Consider the following 23346-nt stretch of genomic DNA (forward strand, 5'->3'; position numbering starts at 1 on the left):
ATAGGTTTAACATTCTTTTAATATACATGCATGTCCTCTTGCACTAGAAAGTATAGGACACACAAATTTGATTTCATGCTCATTCAGGAACATTTAATGACATGTTTCCCAAACTATCAATTTTACTGGCTTCTACTAATGAATCCCAACTTTAGGATTCTTAGTTTTCAATATTATTTATAATTCACTCAAGGTTTGGATGAGATACTCATCATAATAATCTGCACACACATACAAATCAAAAATCTTCAATTTCCAGGATCATACCCTACAGAAAGGCAAGGCTGATACTTAAGTTCCAGCACACCCGATATAAGATGCACTGCTCTGCTTTTTAGCCAACCCTTCCCCAGCACCACACACCGACTAGTTGAATGGGGCTGTCTTCTTAGTAATCATCAACTTACAAAACTAGGTAGACTGAAGGGAAAAAAAGATCCTTCACTGTATTCATTGTAATCTGCCCAGTGACTCAAAGCCAAAAAATGACCATTTCTCTCTTCACATACTCCCATTTCTAGAACGATGGGAAGGCTTAATTTCATCAGACCATAAGGCCTGAAGAGCACTGCTATTTATGAGCCAGTTCAAAATGTTTGCATTTTGGCAAAGTGCCTACAAACAAATCATTACTGTGCTTTTTAGTGATAAAAGGAATTTGTATACAAGTCCAGATTACTGCCAGAAAATGGAACTGATTTTCCTATCTCCTTCCTGCTATTAAGCTGCAAAATCAGCATTCAAGGGAAAAATTAAAGCTCCCGCTAAGTAGGAAAAATRAGGTCCATGCTGGAACATCTGTCCTCTCTCAACTCCTTCCTCATATATGCCATTAAAAACAGTAAACTATGAACAGTAAACCATGCCTCTTGGAAGCTGGAAATACATAGTGCAAAACCAATGCTATTTTTCAATTGAAGAATTTGAAGGTCAGTAAACTCCTTCAGATTTCCAGACAATGACTTAAGAAAAAAAAGCTACCACTTTTCTGTTCAGAAGGAGCATTGTTACAATAAAGTTTCCACTGTGACAAGTTCCTTTTTTATTTTAGGATTGCCATATTCTCTCTTCTTTGATTACACTAGTAATTCAAAAGTACTTCTAGAATATAACACCACAGGCAACCATTTGCAACTATTTCTAAGTGCTGCCCATTCTGGGGAAACAGAGGAAATAATTCCACTCGTCTGCGACGGTGTAAGAAACAAGAGCCCAAATATGCCCACTTTTAATGTAGTATCCTATATCCTGAATCAAATGCTTCCAGAAGTAGTTTTTGCCTTTGTACTTTCCAGATTGTTGGCTTAAAGGATTCCCACTCAATTAATTATTTCAGATGCTCTTTTGTTATCTAATTTACTCAGTTGCTTCTTTGCTTTTTTTTTTTTTTAATCTGAAACTTTGAAAAAAGTCCTTAGGGCATTTGGAAATATTTGATTGAAATGAAACTCCTCATTCACTTGCAAGAAGCAAAACTTAGATCAGTATCATCTGCCATTCKTCTGCTGCACCTATGCAGCAACGCCTAGCACCAGTCTTTCACACAAATCAGAAATCATGGCTCCTACACACTTACATTGTGGAGGGGCTAGATATCTAATTCTGTAAAACTTAATCCTTCCAATTTTCAACTTACCACCTTTGCAGATTCATAAARTGTGAAAACTACCAAAAACAGCATRGATACCTAATATGTAAACTACAGAACAGATTCATAAATGCATCCTGAATTGAATAAATCATACTAAAAAATAAACTAAACTTGAAGGACAAGTAACAATAATTGAAAGACCGTTCTAATGGTTTAAGTACATGCATTTTATTTGGGGAAGTTTTTCAGATTCTTTTATGATAGCAATGATAAGAAGGTAAATGAAAGCGAACAGATTTGATTATATATAGTATTCAAATATKWMATATTTGAATATATATTTTTGTCCAAGATTCCAGGCAATACACTTTCCAGAGACAGATCTTGTTCTAAACAGGAACTTCAGAGAATCTTTTAGTGGGGATGAAAAAGGCTCAGTGCTAAAACCATGACTTGGAACAGGGCAAATAAGAGCATGAATTTTTTCTGTAAGAGCTCAACTGCATGTTGTCCTACACAGCCTGGTTTTATTAAGTTTATTTCAACATTAAAATCTCATTCTTCTATAGCAATGGCACAGAAGCCATAGAATGTGTTTACATTTAATACAAGAATTTGCCGCCTGAATGTCATCAAAAAGAAAAAAAAAAACAAAACGGTTCATATACTAAAAATACCTTGCGACAAGCAACAAAACTACAGCGGAACTTGCTCTAGTAAATTCAGTACATTTGCCTATTACAACAGCTTATCCTTCTCAAACAGATTAACAATTTCTATGTGATCACTTTTAAATTTGTTAGCAGGTATAGTTTATTAACGCAGTTACTGTGGAAAATCCTGCCAGAAGTCAAACCACAACAGTAGAATGAGACTTCAGAAACTTTGCTGACTTCTGAGAAAGCTGTACTTTTTGGACCTCCATAGTTCCTTGAAGTCAATTTACACGTTTAGAGAAAGATTATATGGCTTGCTTAAAGTTTGTATATCATTAGGATCTTGTGAAGGCAACAAGCAAGCTACAGCTCATTGCTTTAGATTGAAACTTCACCAGAAAATATTCTGCCACACCTGTGCTATGTTCATTACAATATGCAAAGTGAAATAGAAATCATGCTTGAATGAAGCAACCTATCAAGCTTACTGTACCAGAAGTGGTCCTGTATCCCTCACTCCTATYTTTTGTCACCTTGCTTCTGGCACTCTGACCCTTGGATTGATCAGCTGATCCAACCCACTAATCTGGCAGAAGTTACTTACATTTTTGCTGTCTTAGCTTCCCTTTACATATTCAAGCTGAATCAGATCACCAACAGATTTAAGGAGCTCAAGCTAGCATAACAGAAACAAAGGGAACATCAGCACCTGTTTCACTGAGCTCTGCTGCAGACTATTTTCTGTGGACCATTTTCAAGAGTAAGTTTCCTTTAGGTACATATCAGTTGGATACCAAATAACTGCTATTCTCCCTTTTTGTAATGATAGCCAGCTAGAAAGGAGCTTAAGAACCCTAGCATGCATGAACTAAGGAAAGATAAAGTAATACACACTTCCATGGGCTGCTGCATTCTCAAAACTTTCAGCAGTTTTCAGGATTGCTCTTTCAAAAATTTCTTAACTTCCATTGGTATTCGAAGCAGAACCAGAAGGGCATGTGTTAACCAGTAACACTTGTAACTGTAATACAAGCCACCTAAACCCAGGAAAGGAGAGAACTTGCTCATGATAAGGCTCCCGTTTGGGCAAAGTCATCACTCAGCTACTTGAGAGTCTAACTCACAGTGCACATATCTACACAGTATTAACTTCTGGAGTTAAGAAAATCCCACATCTCAAAGCTCAACTGTTTGTGATGCCAAATCACTATCAAGATGTCACCAGTGCCCTAAAGCTACTATCATGGGAATTTTCAAAACATGATTCAGTTTGAATCTGTTTTAAAGTTCTTGTTGTTTCCTTCAGCTGCTGACAGATGTTCTCTCATTCACCTCTTGATCCTTGTCCAGAAAGAACTTTACCTTAGTATGAAAACACCTTTGTATCATGGGCAAGACTCTTCAGAAGAAGTAATGTCTTGATTAACCCTGAGTCACAGGACATTATACAACTCAGTATTTATATAAAATTCTCTTTTTAAAATAAAAGAGAGAAAACATACATTGACTCATTTACAGTATCACTGTTATCCCCTATATTAAACTGAAGTCAAAAAGTCTAGACATGAACTTGGAGTTCTTGCTCTGTTTATCTTGATCACATCAGATGAATGATTAATAGTGTTTAACATGACATTCAAGTCATTTAATGTTTCTTGGGGCAGCCTGCCAGATTCAGTAACCCAAGAGCATTCCGCAAAATGGCCAGGATACATTCATGGCTTTAATATAAAAATCTATTTTTCTACTCACAAGCCTGTAACATCCTTTTCAACTAGTCAGATTGCTTTTTTCAGCAACTTCAGTGTGCCCATTCTGTCAACTGACCTTTTACCAACTGGTCTTTCACAAAGGGAAAGTAGCAGCAGGCAGTGCAGTGCAATTTCTACTAAAAGCCTGTGGCACATTTTTCAGAATTTCTTCAGCTTATGTTCTTTGGATTATAAGTAATCAACTGGAAAAGCACAGCACCTAGAGACTTTCCCCGACTTCCTGTAACTCTTGTACATATCAAGTTACTCTAAATAGCAAAGCTGTTTCAGAGTTTACTTTCTCTCTTAATCTGACACAGTTGTAAGTGTAGAGACACCACAGTTGCCAAAAGGCTAACTACATCCATCCTCTAAGCACAAAGGTGCAAAAAGCTATTTTTGCGGTCACGGGACCAAAAAAGAAAAAAAAAAATAGTAATCTTTTATTAGTGCTGTGCCTAAGACCCTAGGAGCCGGTTGGTCAAAATGTTAAGAGTTTTAAGGTTTCTCGAGTTTAGTACTTCTCCTTTGTAGGTCACCTTCTTATAAAAGCTACACTCCATTTAATACAGCACTTGGAAACAGTTTTATACAACTGGTTATGGGTGAATGCTTGCTGGCACTCATTAAAGAAACAACCACTAACATTCAACATTTATTTAGCAAACAGCCATAGGAAAGTTGCATTTTGGCTTCAGCAGCCCTGCTAATACATCCTTATTAGAACTCACTGCCTTGTCAAGAGTCTTCATATGACAAAGGTTTGTTGAACTGAACAGTAGCAACTACTGATTTTCCGTCAATGTTCAGTACTTGATGAAGACCAAAGGCTTCAGGGCCCATGAACTCATCTGCACCCTCTTTGGAGAAAGGTCCCTAAAAGTTACATCTGCCACAGAAAATTTTCACATGCCATTTTCTCTATTATTGTTAATCCTGATAGTAGAAAACAACTGCTCTGGGATTTTTGGAAAAAAAGTGCTCCCYCCCCCCCCCCCCCCAAAAAAAAGGAGAAAGAAAAGAGAAAAAAAGTATGTTGCTGACCTTCACATAAGAGAATATTCAGGCAATTTAAAGGTTGTTGGAGGAGGATGCAAGCTGATCCATCTGCACTATCCTGTATTACCCTGACTGAAAGGCAGTCACTTCCTTTCCATTACTGCCCAAATCAGGCAGATACGATCTCCATAAGCACGACGGAAGAGAACTGTGGAATCTAACCTTTGTCCAGGAAAACAATTGTACTAGTGAATTTTAAACAAAACCACTCCCTCCCTCTCCTAGCTTCAACACACAGCACAGCAGGCAACAGTTACAAAACCAACTGGCAGGCAATGAACTCAGTTGCCAACACATCCCCTCTCACACAGCTTCCAGGCTTAAATGGAGGCAGACAAACCCAGCTGTAACTCAAGAAGCCATAACTTCTTACAACTTTCTTGCTAATTCCCAGGAGCTTTCCAGGAGACAGGGCAGAGACAGACACAGCCCTTTCCCACATTAGACAATCTGCCCGAAAGTCTGGTGTTGATGGTTGACTAGGTCACCAAGCTCTCCCTTTTCTACAGACACTCAAGCTCTAAAAGCCTCTAAATAAACTAGGCACATTAGCATCTTTGTCAGTTAAGGGTGACCAGGCAGCATCTGACCAACTGAAGCCTGTTGAGCCTGGAAAGCATCTCCATAAGATGCGTCATGTGTCTTCATACAGTTTAAACATGAGCACTCAGATATTCTGTTCTGTATACCCACAGATGTTTTTCTGTGCAAGAAAAGGAGTATTATAGGGAAAGATACACACTTGCTTCAGCAATTAGTAGTCTGAGAACAAACATGCATTACTTCCAGTGCCTAGAACAGCAAATGAAGGAGAAATTCGGACATTAAGATTTTTTGACCTGAAGGAAAAAGGCCAAGTCACATACTTTCAAAGAAATAACATTCTCTAAGAAATGTAAAAATAGAGGAATGTCAATGCAGATACAGAAATCTAACTAGTGAGAAAGTCTAAATATAATCTGCTTAAAAACAAAAGCAAACATGTTTTGGTGAGACCTCAAATTCTGTTATTCCAGGCCTTTCCCACATCCACTTCTAAGGCAATCTCAACCAACAAAACTTATAATGCAATGCAGGAGGAAGGCAAATGCAGAAGCAAATTTTTTAACCAAAAGTCCAACTACCATTAGTAAAACGCTAGATGGAATAAAGCTTAGTGGTTTCAAACTGGGCAAGAAGCTTGTAAGTGGATCTACAAAGGAAAAAAGTTAAAACAGCCAGAATTTACAAGTACCAGTTCCAGGGAGACTACTTTTAAGGGTTTAATATCAAGCTTGGATCTGTAAGACTTCAACCGAGTATTTTTCATTCAAATAGCATCCACCATAGAGACAAGTTAACCGTTCCACAAATTTACATGTGCATTTTTGTGAAAGCTGTTTTTGTAGTCCATATAGATAATACACACACAGTTCTGTAACAGAAAAGGCTTTCTGCAAGTTCTGTGATCCCAGCTAAGAACCCTGAGTGATTTACTCACCTTCCAACTATTCTTAAGTTTTCTTTTATATCTGAAAGTCTTATGTCCTTCTCTCCCCCTCCTTCAGGTTGTTTTGGTATTTGTATTCTGAAAAGACTCTAGCTGCATGCAAGTATCAAGAAGTTTGTCAGAGGTCAAATTCCACCTGAAGTGAAAGTCCATACCCCATGAGAAGTGATCCAGCTGAATATTTGCCAAGGTTTCTTCTATCTGCTCAGATGACTTGAGAGCTATGCACACCTCCTCCCAAACCCCTACTATAGATTATCAAGCCCTTCAGATCAATAGGCCCCCACTTCATGGAGGCATTTTTGTACCACACCAGACAACTGCACAGTGCAGCTCAACTGCAAGAAAGGAAACAATTCAAGAACATGAGTCTGATGGTTGGAACAAAGGCAAAGAAAATGGTTCTTTTGTTCACCTCCTGTCACTGACGGATTAAAGTAGAGAAGGAAAGAGTCAAGCACAGGTTTTTAGGGCAGCATAAAGAGCTCATTCATCAGGTTATAAAAAGTCACATGCATTTGCTTGTGTCAGCTTAACAAAGCCACAGTAAGAGGGATTTCTGTAGGCACTATGACACTGCCTGAATTCCAAAAGCAGTTGAGATATGAAAATACTAAAGAAGGAGAAAAGATGCTGTCACAACAGCCAGACAACCCAAGCTACAGGAGAGAAGCACCTGCTTAAAAGTGCTTTGCCAGCACACATACACAACACATCTAACACAAGGAAAAAAAAAGTTGCAAAAAGGAAGAAAAGATTATGCAAGTTGTTCAATCCTCTTCTCACCACAACATCCGACAGGAGAGGAGTAGAAGGTCAATACACAAATAGGCAGAGGAAAAGGAATCTCATGAAGGAAAGTTTCAGCCAGATTTGATATATTAAAAAAGTTGCAAGGATATAAATAAGTTAGTATGATCAAGTATTTGTACACAGGCACCAGGAAAAGAGAATAATGCAGTTTTATCACAGGACAAAAATAAAGGTTTTTACACTGATGCCTCAAGTCTTAAGCCCAGTAAGTTTCACTGAGATATTGTAACTACTAGGATACCTTTACATGATGATATTCAAGAAAGTCAATACCACTAGCTTGTCAAAAGTAGAAGCATCTAAAAGCTTATTAGACTACCATGGATATTCTGATGAAGACATTATACAGTTCTTATCCACTTTGCATCTCCGACATATAAATTCCTGGGCTGTTACTTTTTGCTTCTAAGAGGTTGCATTTGACTAGTAACATAAGCCTTAAGTGGTGCCCACTTTATTAGTGAGTGCTCACTTAAGCCTTACAGTTATATTTAGTTAGGTTATACCTAACTAAATATAACCTTAAGGTTATATTTAGTCTGTCCTGGGTACTATTGCCATCTACGGAACAGTGATAACCTTGCATTACAGTTATCTAACAAGAGCTTCTTCAAGACTAGAGGAAAGATCATGCTTTTGAACTAATAAGTCATTTCCACTGAGACTGCTTCACATAGGCATAATGTACAGTAGAACAAAAAGTAAATCCTAGCTTGCGTGTCAACACATTTGAGTAACAGCTGTGCTCAGACTTGCACAAGACAGAAAGAGGTATAATGTGTTCTCCAGATTTAGAATACTGCAGTATGTCACAAAATAAAGGCCATTTGGCAAGTTAACGTTAATGCATTTGGTAGCAGAGAGTTTTGGGATGTTCCATCTGAGGCATCAAGCATCCGATTTCTTAAGAGTGGAAAGACTAATAATACCACAGTATTAAAAACAAGAAAACATACAGAGGAAACATACCAGAATAAACATTAGGCTTAAAAAAAGGGGGGTTAAGAAAACAGGAAGCTATATAGGGCAGAAAAAGCCCTTTAGAACAGATGACACCAAACACACTGTCAGATTAAATGTACATACAACTATCTGCAAGTGCAACTCAAACTTATCTGACCTTAGCAGATTCAGCCACTAACACTTTGCACAAGTTATAACCACGCATTATGATTGTCTTTCTTTGCATTATGTGGACATCATGTGCATTTCCTATTATGATGCTGAGAATGTCCCGTAGAAGTTCGTAATGACATACAATTTGCATTGACTTGGCTTCTTAGCCATGAATACCTATTTTGACTTCTCATTATAAGGACACTTGAAGTTAAATTCAGTAAGGCCTCAGACTAATGAAGTTAAGACAGCTTTCCAGGGGTTATTGTTAGCTGCACTATGGTACTGGTCCATGCGCACACCCAGAACCTATGGCAAATGCAATTACAGCAGTAGTCTTACTCTTCTGCATTGAAGGCTATGCTATGTAACATCAGTATGTTTTTGCTGATGGCTAAGAACATAAAGCTGTATAACTAACCTGATACAGTAAACTCATTAAGCCATGAGAAATGTAATAGTGAATCTAAGCTGAATGTCTCTTCCACTTAACTGTGCTGATAACTATCTGTATAAATCCTGGCAGAAGCATTAGAGTTCTGAAACTCCCCAGTCAGAGGGTACTTTTGTCCAATGCTTGGACATTACCTTCATACAACACCTAATTAAGTTGTGGAATGCCTTTCTGCAGGATATTGTGGCTGCTGAAGTTTACAAAGGCTCGTGTAACAAAAATTCAGAAACAGTGCCACTGGCTCAGGAAATCCCTGAACCACCAATTGCTAAAGGCTGGGAGAGATCCTAGAGAAGTAACATAACACGCTTCCCTGTCCTTATAAGATTCCTTACAAGTCCATTATTGGCTACTATCAGAGATAGAATTTTGAGCAATGTGATATTTGGTCTAATCCAGGATGGTCATTCTTCTGATAGGAATGTTAGTAAGCAGATTTTTCTCTCCTGCTCTCCAAGAGAATAGCAACAGTCAAGGTTCAGATTATATTCAAACTATAGCYAGCGTATCTTCTCCTTCCACTTGCATCTAATTGGCAGCTAAAGCACAAAAAGCTTGATAGAAATACTTTCTCTGCAGAAAAGAATGACACAGTAAAAACTCCATTTCTTTAAGGAGAAAATCCAAAGCACAAAGCTGGTAAGCTTACATTTATGCCCAGTCTTGCCAACCAAGCTTCCATATATTCAGCTGAACATTTCTGACAATTTTCTGGTTTTCTTAGATTTAGCCACAGGCACAAAATGGTTGCAGGCTCCTAGTTCACATTTCTGGAACTTATTTCAAGCACTGAAGCACTTAAAATTCATTTATCACAGCAAACTTATCAGATCATCATAACTCACATTTTCCTGGTCACAAGATAGAGGTGGCTCCACTAGAAGAGGCTTCTGCTCAGAGCTGTCCTCTTCAATATCTGACTGTGTTGCAGTGCTAGACATGTGTCTTTTCCTGAGCCGTAGACCTGGCTCTGGAGAACCAGCATTATCGAGTTCCGTTAGTTCATTCATGAGATGCTGGGAGCCTTCTCAAATACTCTTGCTTCCTCTTGTGGCTTTGGCTTGACTGATAATGTGTTGGTTCTGAAAGATAAACAGTTTATATAACTAAACTCAGGTTAAAAAGAACATTGTAAGAGTTGGCTAGAAGAAAAGTATGTCTAAAAGCTACTAAACAGCCAGGGCTAGCTGTTTAGAAATAGCTACGATTGCCTTTAGGTATGCCCAAACTCCCACAGGACCATCTGCACAGACTTCTACAAAGCTGGACAACGAATTCTCATCTCATGATCACTAATGCTTTTGTATCCTAACACAGCTTAAACATCTGTCTTTAAAGGTGACAAAGTGAGCTCCAGCACAACAGCAAATTCACAAAAGCATGATTTTTTTATGGTATTAACATCACAGCATTTACAACACTGTAAAAAAGTAAACTATTTATCACAGTCATTCTACAATTCAATTTTCTGTGGGTACAAGACTCATTTCAAATCAACTGGGCTAGATTTCACTAGAACATCAGGCATGGTGCAGCTGCAGGGGTAGCAGTAAGCAAGCAGAACTCAAGTATCAGACTTCAGACTGGTTGCAAAGAGAGCAGCAGTAGACACAATGGTTATGTAGCGTCCCTTGCTTAAATTAACATGTCCAAAATACTATCAGCAATGGGTCTGTACCCTTACTTTTAAAAGAAACTAGACCAGACAGATTTAAATGCCATGCTTTCTGCCATAGATATTGGAAATACACAATTCCCTCAGAAAGCCAKAAGCCATATTATCCTCTCAGAGGAGTAACTACATTTTGCACTTATAAYACTGCAAAAAGGATTTGGGATAAATTTAACTCAAGATGTTAAAGATTAAAGTTCCAGGAATACAACTGATAGCAACCTGTCAATCTGAGCTCATCCAAGTTGGCAATTTCTTCTGTACACCACCATGTGACGGTCACTTCAATATCCAGTCAAGACAYACTCTGATATTTGTTTTCGTGGAAGACAAAATAACCAGAATGCCAGGAACAACCAAAAGGAGTTAGCACTCAGGTGAGACTGCAGAATTGCTTTAAATGAGAATCTATAAATACAATAAAAGATGCAGAGTTCTGCCAATATCAAATCCCCATTTTATATTTTTATCATCCAACATTATGACAATCTTGTAATAAAATATTACCTCTCAAAAGCCTACAAATAAAGTACTTTTTCCTTTAATGAATTAACCTCATTACATATGACAACTACACAATAATTTGGGGCTCTGTCAAATATGCTGTAGCTGATTTTGCTGCAGCAATTTTAATGTTACATCCCCTCAGCTGCCTGGCATTTTCCAGTGAAGAGAGGTGTTAATGAGCAGGTAACAGACTTGTCAAAACTAAATCATACACGATCTGCCCAAGTTCAGTACGGCATACTGTTTTAATCATCCAAGAAGGTAGGTTTACAATATGACAGCAGAGCAGACGGTGCACCCATCTTTCTGCTAGCTCTGCTACACAGGCATTAGCCACCATCAGAAAAGTAACATCTAAAACGGTCACAGCTGTTTTCTTGGTAAACACAAAAGCATCAGAATTATCACATGAAAATTAAGCCAAGGAATAAAACAAAGCTACACAAGAAGCCCAGCGAAGTTAGGTCGAGCAAGAGGATTTTAAGACCAAGAACAAATATTCAGCAAGCAACTGAACAACTGAAATCTTGCCTTTGTCACATTTAAAGTAGCCAAGTCACAATTCTTCTTGTGTGGGAGAAACATGGGGAACTTGTCATATAGCAGTTTCGTAAAATTGAACTGAAGAGAAAAGAGTATGCAACAAGAACTACACTTTTAAATGAAATTTATTGGGCATCTCATTTTAAAAGGCAACTTACAAAAGACTAATTTCAATACAATGCATTGAAGCAAATTTGAAGCTGCAGCTATAGCCAATAAGAAGGCCAAATTAGCAAAGCAGCTGTTTATAAAGTTACAAACACATATACACTCCCTATCCAACATTACACCTTTGTTTGCAACATTTCAAACATGTGCATGATAGTTAGTTCCATGGATTGATCAATTTGCATTAGACATTTAGCAGCAAGTTTTACTGCTTTTTCTTTCTGAAAGGTTGCAGCAACAGAATTGCCCCTGCGTACTGCCCTAACTGCCACATTGCCTAACAGCATGTCCTTGTATCACCTAAATCCATGACATTATGGGAGTGACACTCAGACAGAGACACGGAGTCAACACAACAGGCTTAACCACATTTGGACTCATACAAAGCCAAAATGCTTGCAAAAGATTCTTCTGATACCAGAAAATACAAGAATGCCAAAAGACTTCTCAAAATAAGCCTTGAAGATTTATTTGACCAGTACTTGTTGCCAAGCAGTCATTAAGGTTAAAAAAAAAAAAAAAAAGGAAACTCTAGCAAATTAATTTTCATTCAGCGGTACAGATGAACTTCAGAACTCTGCATAAGTGAAATTTGTTGATCAAATCCATTATAAATCCAAGACTGCAAACCACAAACTAAGAAGTTTCCACACTGTCATTTATACAGGATGTCAGTGCTAAGTCTACTTGCCCCTAATGAGCATGCAAAGTAAGCTAGCTGAAAAAGGGTCTAAAAATCTTTGGATTATCTAAGTGGACTGCAACAGCAAAAAATACGTACCTGAAYGCAGCAAGGAGCTGCCAACAGAAAGGTGCTAATAGCCCAAACTATYTGATTATGAAAGAAAGCAGAAAGTAGTCTGAAATTATGAATGGGAAGAACAGAGATAGTCTTTAATTTCTGTTAAAGAGCTTTCTACGAGTCCATAGTTCACTGAAGGGTTCAAATGCCTAAAATGACTTTCTCCCAAGATAGAAAGTCAAGATGATACATGCTCAGTATCATCTGACTAGAAGACCACAGTTAAAACACTGTAAATAGAAGCCTACTGTCCCATTCTGTCTTTAAGACTATGAATTAAATCTAAAACTGGAAAATGGAAGGGTATAGAACACTTGTGTTCTGGAAGAGATTGCTTCATATTTCAATTAAATTATAAATCTCAAATTTAAGACCTTAAATATTTTGCAGCATGCAATTAAAATTAGCTGCTGTTGAGAACAAAAGATGCTGTCTGTGTACAACCTGAACTGTACTTAATGATTCTAGATGTTGTAAGGACATCAGCATCTAGATCAACCAATGAGTTCCTGCTGTGCTTTTAATCAGCTAAGAAAAGTATCTAGAGTTTGATGTCTGTTTTGGAGTTGGATTTTTCTTGTTTGTTTAAGTATAGAACTTCTAAATGCTAAGGCAGCTTTTAGATAAAACTTATCAGTTCAACATTGCCTATAACCCAGCTGCCTATAACACAGACAGCATTCCATTAATCTGTTGACACTATAGGCTGCTGCCACCACACAACCTACAAGAATCCATGTGGTCATCATTCAACTGCTCATCCTACCCCAGTTCAGGAGCTGTCATCCCCTCAGCAAGGAGAGTCAGTGTCAGTTTCAGGCTCCATCTTATTTCTGAAAACAGAATCAGGAGAAAGCAAAACTATTTCAGTATTTCCCTGCTGTTATGCCATGGCACAGGAGTCAATATCCACAGTTACACATCATATTTAAGGACATTTAAACACTTGCTCTTTCCTCATCAGCTTGGGGAGCGAAATAAACTTACTAAACACCACATGAACATGCTACTGTTCTTTGTAAACTATCCCTAGATATTCTAGGGATAATTGGAACAGCTTACAAGCTTTCCTAACAGTAAGTGATATGGCCCTCCTAAGCTCCCAGAATTCACTTGGCACAGGGAATGGTTTTCTACCTAAGTTAAACAAGCACCACATGGTAGCAGAGTGAAGAAAGCACTCAAATTTAACTACAAACCCTATCCTTAAGGAGATCTGCAACTCCTCTCTTTAAGATAAAATACAGTCCTAGGTGATCAGACTGTCTCCCGTGATCCTTAAGCAAACAAACCTTTCCAGCATTCAACTCTTCCTGGTATGCTCCTCCTCTAAACAGCACTGGAATCATCCTTTCAAAGTTACTTCTTTCCACCTATAGTGGTATTATTTGAAAGAATGAAAATGTCATCTTCCCTTCACTCCCCTTCACTGACCAATGACCCTCTCATTGGTCAACAGCCTTTCTGACAGAAACTCTCATTCAGGAAGGCAATGGCATTTCTGCTGTATGTTCTTTCCTTGCTAATCCTCTTCAAAACATCCTTAAACTAGCACGTGCAGTGTGCGGGTAGGACTAATCTTCACAAGATTTGTTCATTCTCATCAACATAGCTCAGTTTCCAAAAGAATAAAAAGTCATCATGAAAGTTTCACATTATATGATTTCTCAAAAAAACATTTGTTCATCTTTAAAGAAGGGCTTGAGTGCTTGAAACCTCATAAGAGTTACTAACTCTCAAGCCTGTCTTTGTCTTGCCTACATCCATGTGCCACTACAGCTGCAACAACATCACTAGCTGGTTAGCTACATCCACGCCAAGGTCAGTCACACAGCACAGCTATTTGGCCACTAAACCACCCACAGATTCAACAGCTTTACCAAATCAGCTGTTGTTTAGACTAGCCTTATTAACAAAAATATGTGGAACTGCGTGGCCAGAACTGATAGTATAGCTACAAATGGCAAAGTACTTCCTGTATGCTCTATGGGCTGATCGCTCATGACAAGAACACAGCTTATACAGGATGACAGAGGCAAATTTTACTTGTAAAATGGATTATTTTGGCTACCTTGACTGAAATAAGATATACTAAGCCAAATATAGCTTTTTGGCAACTTGTATTTATACTGCTTTCTGCTAGAGAGGTTCTGTCACAAGAAGCCACTCCCCTCCCTCCCCTCAAAATTATATAATCACACCAACACCATTCAGTAAGGTTAAGTTACTTAATTTACTTAAATTGCTCTCAGGTGATACTGCCATGAACCTATCCCTGCCCAAGCTATCCCTCCTTCCCTCCCTAGCACCAGTACTGGTGCTTGTTTGACTTTATCCACAGTAATTTGAGTCAAAGTAATAGATAGATTTTTCTTCCTTCTTTCACTGTCTGGCACCCAACCCACTTACTGGGAAAAATTAGGCAAATATCAATGTCAATACAAGGTAGGAGATGAGAGGATGCAGTTTGGGTAAGGGAGAAAGAAGAGGAAGACAGAAAGCAGAGGATTAAGTGCTGTAGCACATAAGGCTGTTGCTGAATTTCACCCACAGACATGGCCTAGCTAATCCCTGCTAGGTCACAAACTAACTACACGGGTATCAACTGAGTGGCTACTTTCTTTATTGTGCATAGAACAAAGAAGAGAGAAGAAAATTCTGTATGTTTCAAGGAGATTTTTGAATTGCCCCTAARTTGGAAGACCACAGCTAAAAAGTTAACAAAACAGTAATATCAAAATATCAAAGAGTAAGTTGAAATAAGGAATGTTTATCCTTCTTAATTTTCTAAGATGAAGTCCCTTAATGATTGAGCCATGTCTTCTTCAATTACAGAGTTATACATCCACAGCCTTCCAAACACTCTCTCAAAAGCTACACAGTCAAAAATAAAGCAAACAAGGGCATATAAGCATGGTGGGGGAGGAGGAGAATTTCAGTAAACCTCATGTTTTCTTAATATACCCTGAAGGAAAAACCATGAATCAAGCTGTAAAAATTAGTTGGAGGTCATCTTTAACAATGAGGGACAAAGCAATCCAGCACCTCTTCTCTTAGGTGCAATTTCCCTAGACAAAGAGACATCTACAAAACAAAGCTTACAGATTCCTGCAGAGGGTCACCGGCCAAAAAGCTGTCTTTGTAACTTGTAAACTGTCACCGGACACTTCAGCCTAAGCTATTTCACAGCGGGCTACAGAGGCAAACAATCAAGCACATTCTGATGCATTTGGATCCAAAGAAAAAAGGGAGCAAGCCAAGAGCCTGCCTACATTAGCTAAATGCATCCACTTCAGAGGATCCTATTACATTGTTACAACATTTGTCCAATTTGTACTGCAAATTGGATCCCAGTTTTGTAACTGGGTTAAAGCGTTATGTCAGAGGTTGGCCCATCCCCAGGACAGAATGTCCAGTTGTTACAGACTGGATGGCTGCTGGAAATTAGTTTTACTTGTCAGTAAATCAGAGACAAGAGGATTGTCACAAAAGCTGTATGAAATGAGCAACAGAAGTTCTTTTCACACCATGCTCCACAAAAAGCCACTGCCCAGACACGGGAGACTTTCGGTTCCTTTTTCATTAAATGGCTCATTTTTCTCTGAATGAGAAACATTCAGTCTTTGTGCTCTTTTATGCTTTTCTTTCTGTGGCATCTTACTAGTTCACATCAACTYACTTGACAACTGCTAACAATAGAAAGATGTATTTGTTTTTTGTTAGTAACACATTGGATCACCAACTGTCTAAATGTGAAAGACTGAAATGAGACAAGTTTTCCTCTTGTAAGTGAAGCTGGAGTACAGTCCTTTAAATCATGCCTCAAGGACATTCAATTCATAAAAAGAACTGCTGGGCGAGTATAAAAAGATTCTTTGGAGACACTAAAATCCAGAGCTAAGCTACCAGGCTTGTTACACTCCTCCTCCCCTCTACACAGAGGAGCTTTGCATGAGAATGAAAATGGCACCAGACCAACATGAGCAATCCAGACAGCAAACATTCCTCTATCCTGGCAGGTACAACACCTCCTCCTAGAAAGCAGGGGTTTGAATCCTGCTAAAAATTGAACAGATTTCTTCAGCTCAAGTGCTCCAACCGATGGAGCAACCATATTTAAAAAACACACACCCAACTTCCCCCCACTCAATAGCACCCCGCCACCTTGATTAAAAAAAAAAAAAGGAAAGAAAGTATACAAGTTTTAGGCTGCAAATTTCAAGCAGRAAGACAGGAAGGGACCACTGCCTTTAGTGCTTTTCAGGGGCTTGCACAGACAACCCACAACCGGGATGAGAAAAGATTTAAGGGCTGGCTGCTGCCAAAAGGGGGCAGCCCCACTCTTCCTTCTCTCCCTGGGAGTACATTAGGCAATTCCACTTATGTTTGTCCCCTCCAAAAGCAGCTCAGATACCTGTTAAAGCCTATTCTAGGCCCATTCTAGTTGGTGGGCTGGAAAAGRGGRAAAAAAAAAGAGAGAACAGTTTGCTATCAAATTAGTAAACTGAATTGGCTCAGGACGCTGTCAAATAAGCCACAGTGGCAACATGACAGAGAGCAGGATCACCCAGCTAAGATTTTCACCCTTCATGTTTTGTATAGGCAGCATTTTCCAAACTTTTTGAGGACTAACAGTTATCTGTTGGCTCAAGTACCAAATTGTCATATATACCCATGCCACAGTCTTCATTATGATCCTCCTGACCAGCTGCAGACCACAGTTAGCCTAGCAAACCAGCCACCTTTACCAAGACTACCAATTTAAATACAGAGGTCAGGATCCCAGAAGCCAAGTTCCAAGATGCTGAGCAGAACATCATTCTTAATTTTTGGAAGTATACAGTCTCCAGTTTTCCTGATAGTCTTGGCAAATGTTATTCATAGTGTTGTGAGTTTACTCAGTATTTTATCTTGTGAGACAGGTTTGGTCTACAAAACATGGTCAAATTCCTGTACAAAAATTAGAACAAAAATCTTACTCTTCTATTTATGTTCAAAGTCCTTTTTTTTTTCCCTCCAGTGGAAAACAGCACATAGCCATTCCCTCAAAACCCATAATGTAGTTTTGCCACAGGTCAGACATCATTATAACAAACAGAAGCTACAAGAACAGTGTGGGAATAACCAGCCTCCTTTCCCAGTGCATCGTATCAGTCTAAGAACAAACAAAACAAGAGTCCAGAATCTTTGTTCAGATACTTCCTTAACCACCAAAAAAAAAAAAAAAAAAAAAAAAAAAGCGGGAGATCTACAGTAACTAGATTGCACCTGATTAATATGTCAGATGCAAATTTAGTCAAATGGGTGAAATTTTAGACAAGACTAGGGTTTGTAATATAAAGTTACTTTAATTATGGGTATTAACATCCTTCATGAAATAACTAATCTACTTTGAAAAGATAATCACAATTGAAAAAGTTAAGAAATGAGCTTAAATAAAATTTAAATCCACTCCACTATCTGCTGCCACTCTTTCAGATAAACAATATTATCAGGATAGTACTTTATTACATCAAGTCAAACTTTGATACAAGACCAAGGACACTCATGATGCATCACTTATAAYTCAAAAGCAGAAAGGTGAATAATTACATTCTACTGTCCTATAACTAATGAGATAGGAAAACAGTCTATTAATATCCTAGCCTGTGTGGTTACTGCTATAATTCTAAGAATGAAAACTACTATACCATACATGCAAGCCCTTTAAGTAGAGATGTAGCTTACACTCAAAATATTTGCAAAACCTAAACCAGGTCACTTGCACAACAAGTCATCCTTCTGTGATTTATTTTGTAATTCTGGCAAAAGAATTTTTGCTAGTATAACTGCATTCCCTGCAGAGTCTTCTGCTAGTATAGCTGTGACCTGGAGTCTAATTAACAAAGCTACATTAGTGTAAATCTAAAACATGAAAGAGCTTAGGTCCATGTTAATTTTCAAGTAACTAAGAAGCATCATCATACTCCTCCCAGCAAAGGACTCCAAGTTTGTCAGTTTATAGTGTTACTCTATCCAGCAGTCCAAAGCTACTGAGTTTAAGACTTAGAGGAGCAACGGAAGAGTGTGAATACCTCCAAAAGAACAGACAGAAACTGTGTGCTACAGTTTTAATTGTTTTACAACTATCATTGTAACTTTCTTATATACAAGCACTAACTGCATTATTCTTCTTTAAGTAATAATTAGATCTAGACTAATGATTATTCTTGAATCAGACTAAGTTTTTCACTATACTTGCAATAAATTCTCGGCTCTGCATAAGCACATACACACACACACACGCTTATACAGTGTGCTTCCTTTTTGCCCATAAACAAGATTTGGGGCATAACAGTGTCAGGACAATGGAAGAGCAAACTCCTCCATTCCTGCTCCCATTTCGCAACTCTGAAGAGCATTATTAGTCTTTGAAGTGCTACAGGAAAATTATAATGTCATATAAAAGACTGAAAACAGCCTGAGGAGAAGTAATCAAACAGACCACCTGAACTTTTAATACTCTAACCCCAGAGAAGAGCTCTCTGTACCAAGGTGACCCAAACATCAGTGTTGTTCTGCACCACAAGATCTCCCATAGTTACGTATGTTTCTGTGGTATTTAAAAATTAAAAAAAAAAAAAAAAAGTGAGTTAAGCAGTCACTGTCTATCTGCACCTTCTGTTTGCAGAACAGACTTCTGGACATCACAGAAGATGCAAAGTTTCAAGAAACCTATGAAAAGGAAGAAAGCATGGCAACGTTGATAAATATCCGCACTGTTAAGAGTGGGAAGGGTAGGAATTTGGGTTGACTTCTGGACAAGGGCCCAGACAGTAGGAATATGAGCAGAGAAGGAAATGGGTCAACAAGCTACTGAATAGTTATTTGTCCTAATTTTCAGTACTCAGTGAAGGCACTCTTACGCTAGCCCAACTGCATCTGCAAATGGTGTTAAGACTTGCAAAATTATTCAGTTAACTATCCTGTGAAGTAGAAAAACACACCTTATACTGGCAGAATGTCTAGTGTCAACGGAGTTGGCAAAAAGGGATCTCATTACAGTACAAGCGTGTTCTTTCCTGCTGAGAAATAAGCTATATTACTATCATCTAATGCAAAGATCAGCTACTGTGTCCATACCCGCATACCTGAGAGGCAATACAGCTATTCAGGCTCATGTGCTATGCCCAGACAGACAGCTGCCATCAATATTGAAAGAATGCAAACCAAGCTTCTTAATAAAGACAGAGTGCTACACGCACAAGCCAACCACTAATCTGCATGCCAGAGATATGCTAGCTGAAAACTGCATAAAGGGGGTCGGATGTAAATTCATCTGCCTTCTAAAATCCCCAGGTACACTACCATGAAAAGTATGGAAAGTTTTTGCAGCACTGACAGCAAAGCAGCGTCATGTATGCTTTTCAAATAAAAAGACTTGTAAATGCTAAAAGCCAATAACCAGTACTGTAAATATAATCTGCCTGTTAAATTTTGTATATGTTAGAACAGAAATAAAATCTTGGACAACAACTGACCTGCCCAGATTACCAGGCCAGTCCTGACCTATGCTGACAAGCAAGCAGCTGTAGCTAAGGAAACGGAGTATGAAGTGACACAAGCCTTCCATGTACAAAATACAAAATCTGGAATCTATTTTTATCATGTGCTAGCTATCAGTTCAGATGTTTTACAGCTTGTCATTTGCTAAATGATTTGGGAAAGGATTTTATTTGCAATAACAAAAAAAGGTATTTAAAACTGGAGTTGACCACTCAAAATTTCAGTAAGATTTCAACATAGCAGGCTTTTGCAATCATCATGACTAAAAAGAAAAAAAAAAAGAAAAGAAAAGAAAAAAAGAAGAAAGCACCAAACAATTGAGCATTTGAGCATTTTCTGTGAGCCAAGTGAATGTCACAGAACTAGCAGATGGCAAACTCAAACACAGAGGTTGTTCTTGACACAGCAAACAAGCAAGCTGTGGAACATGAGGATTCATGGTAAGACTGAACAAGTTCATGGGAGAACTCCATCAAGGGGCGTTAAGAAGCCACCTCTAGTTCTAGAAGTCCCCGTCCTGAAAACTTTCTCAGCTTCCAGAGAAGTATCAGCACATGCTTTCCACAGACTCTTTGCATGTTCATTTTTAGTCGATATTTCTTCTTTRGGGGATAGGCATCCTTACTAAAAACCTTAGAGTCCTCTCTGAAGGAGGGGAAGGGCACTAAAGGGGAAGAAAAAAATCGTGGAAGAAGTCAAATATTGAGACAGAAAACATGGAGAGGAAAAAAAAAATCACAGAAGGATGAGAATCAAAATAGAAAACTTTGAGGATACTAGGCAAAGCACCTCAAAAAATGCCAATAGCTCCCTAAAGACATCCAAGAACTTGGAGGGTACCACCCTGAGATACTCTGGCCAGAGACCAAGAGGACAAGGAAGCAGAAATAAACTCTACCCTACAGATGCCAGAATATCATCTGCTAGGTTTCCTCCTCCTCCTCTGAATTGCCAGCTTGGCTAGGACCAGGAAGAGGTTGTGCAACTTGGCTGGGGTTTAGACCCAAAGAGTATAAATAGAAAGGGTAAGGACAAAGCACAGTCCAAGTTGCTGTAAGCAGTCCTGCGACCTGACACAGTAGACCAATACATATCAGGATTTCTTACTGCAGCAAGGGGACACACCAAGCAAACTTTACCATGAACATATCCATAGCTCTACTTTTTGTAACATCCACCAACTTAACACCCACAGCAAAACATGGGATCTGCTTAGTGCGAGTCAGCCTGAAGTTTCTTGGTCTCTCTGCTTCTGGTAAAAGGTCTGATCACTCTGCAGGTGGGCAGGACACAAGGGCAAGAAAACTGAGCAAACAGAGCACAAGCATGCAAAGGTGTTTTGGTAGCATGGCCTGGAGGAAGACGGGCTGTGTATCATTGGGGGGAGGGGGGAAGGAGGGGGCAGAAGGGGCCWGAGGCATTTGCAGGACAGAAGATTAATCAGTAGCTCCACAGGGAGGTAGGATACTGAGCTAGAGGGTCCTTTGCTTTGATCCAACTTGGCTGTACTTAAGTTACAGCTAATCCAGCATTATAAGTTTTACTGGAATAACTCACTTTTTATCAAATCAAAATACTCAACTTGCCCCCATTTTGATTTGTATGTGCAGATTAAATAGTCAGTTAACCACAGATTATGATTTTTCACCTTCCTTCATGAAGGGTGCTTAAACTATCACGCAGCAATTTGATGTCTTTGATTTTCATTGCCACTCAAAGTCAGAATGGTGAGAGCAAAGGCTTCAGAAAAGAGCCCACTAGCAAATACCAGATAATATGCAGCAACATCCACCTTGAACTGGAAAAGAGCAAGTAGTTCAAGTCCAACCTCAGACTAGTTTACACTTGCACTGACCTCAGCTATCTACAGAAAGCAAGCTTGTCATATTAAGTGTCACCTCACTTCAGAGGTGCACAAYTCTTGTAAGCGCCAGTTTCAAAGTATATAACTTAAAAAAATAGATCTTGTACCTTCCTCATGGAGGAATACGTCGGTTAGCTTAATCACTTCCTCAAAAACACAAGCATAACACCCAGCATTCCTAATCTCCAATATGTTACTGCTCTCTGACAAATGGTTGGGCTAAGTAAGCACAGATCACTTTCTCATACAAGACTTGTCACTGGTTCTTGACTTTTCTATTCAAGTTTGGGAATGCTGTAGTCTAAGATCCCTAGAAGGAGGCATGAAAGTAGCAAGAAGCTTGCTTTCTAAGTTATCTTAAAAAAAAATTGATATGTTTGCACAGTAAGGAAGTTTAGATTTGTGTACTACAGAGCTGCTACCGAACATAAGCAGTGGCTAACAAAACGTATGCCTGCCATTCAAATCAGAATCCCTTGACATTTGCAGACCTACCAAGAAAACAACCCTGACTTAAATCTTTATATAGTTACTGCTATTTTTATAGTTACTAAATTTGTATTAAGATGAACCAGCACAACATTAAGGAAAGTGGAAAGTAATCTCCACTACATCGTTTCCCATAAGACTTTCAGTGTAACCCCAAATACTGTATTTTTTTCTAATCCTCAAACAAATCTCACCTCAGTATTTGACGAGGCAGACTTATTAGTCATAAATACACTAATCTATATGTTAATCTGCTTTGGGTCACATAGTCAGAAAGGAGTTTTATCAAACTATATGTAACATTGCTTTTTCATACACACAGGAGTTTGAAATCAGAGCTTGAGAAAGGATTTTCTATGACAAATGTTAGAGCATAAAATCAGCAAGCAACGCAGAAGACTTTTCCTATCATTCATTTTCATTTTTCCTGCTTGATTTGAAGGCATGATGCCAAACAACATAAAGATCTTCCTAAACAAAGTATGAGTTTCTTAGGGCTCTGTCACTAGAGTTGTAAAGCATTACAATACTTGCAAGTCAGCCTCAAACTGAGGCTGATTCCACACYAGTGGAGGAACGAATGTTTTTACAAGTTACATAACCTATTTTACCTCTACTTCTAGTAGTACATAAAAGAAAAGCTTGCTCCAACATTACATTTATGACAATATATTCAGTAAGTGCTAGCCTGTGTGAAGTCTTACCCAACAATTCGTTCAGAGGCTCGAAGTTGTATGTTTTTTTTTAATTTATTTCAAAGAGTAAACAGAATTGCTTTTCACCAACAGATTGCTGACCTCCCAGTATAATCAATTCTCTAGACTACT

The 23346-nt window shown here is 38.5% G+C and overlaps 1 protein-coding gene across 3 annotated transcripts in view; it reads right to left on the reverse strand.

The window, feature by feature from the left end:
• Positions 1–23346, reverse strand: part of ADIPOR2 (adiponectin receptor 2) — a 43370-nt gene that overhangs the window by 11836 nt on the left and 8188 nt on the right. Inside the window, exons 1-2 of one of the 3 annotated variants that reach the window (XM_085324016.1) lie at positions 13388–13410; positions 9775–10011 (exon numbers count right to left, since the gene is read on the reverse strand). In XM_085324016.1, the coding sequence (XP_085180142.1) occupies positions 9775–9939 (165 nt within the window). In that variant the 5' untranslated portion in view covers positions 9940–10011; positions 13388–13410. Of the gene's footprint in view, positions 1–9774; positions 10012–10823; positions 10970–13387; positions 13411–23346 lie in introns of those variants that run through there. The other 2 variants (XM_085324017.1, XM_085324018.1) reach the window with 2 other exon arrangements.

This window comes from Rhea americana, unplaced genomic scaffold, assembly GCF_003343005.1.
Source record: "Rhea americana isolate MKP2758 unplaced genomic scaffold, rheAme1 scaffold_9, whole genome shotgun sequence".
In the NCBI taxonomy this organism is placed as follows: Eukaryota; Metazoa; Chordata; class Aves; order Rheiformes; family Rheidae; genus Rhea; species Rhea americana.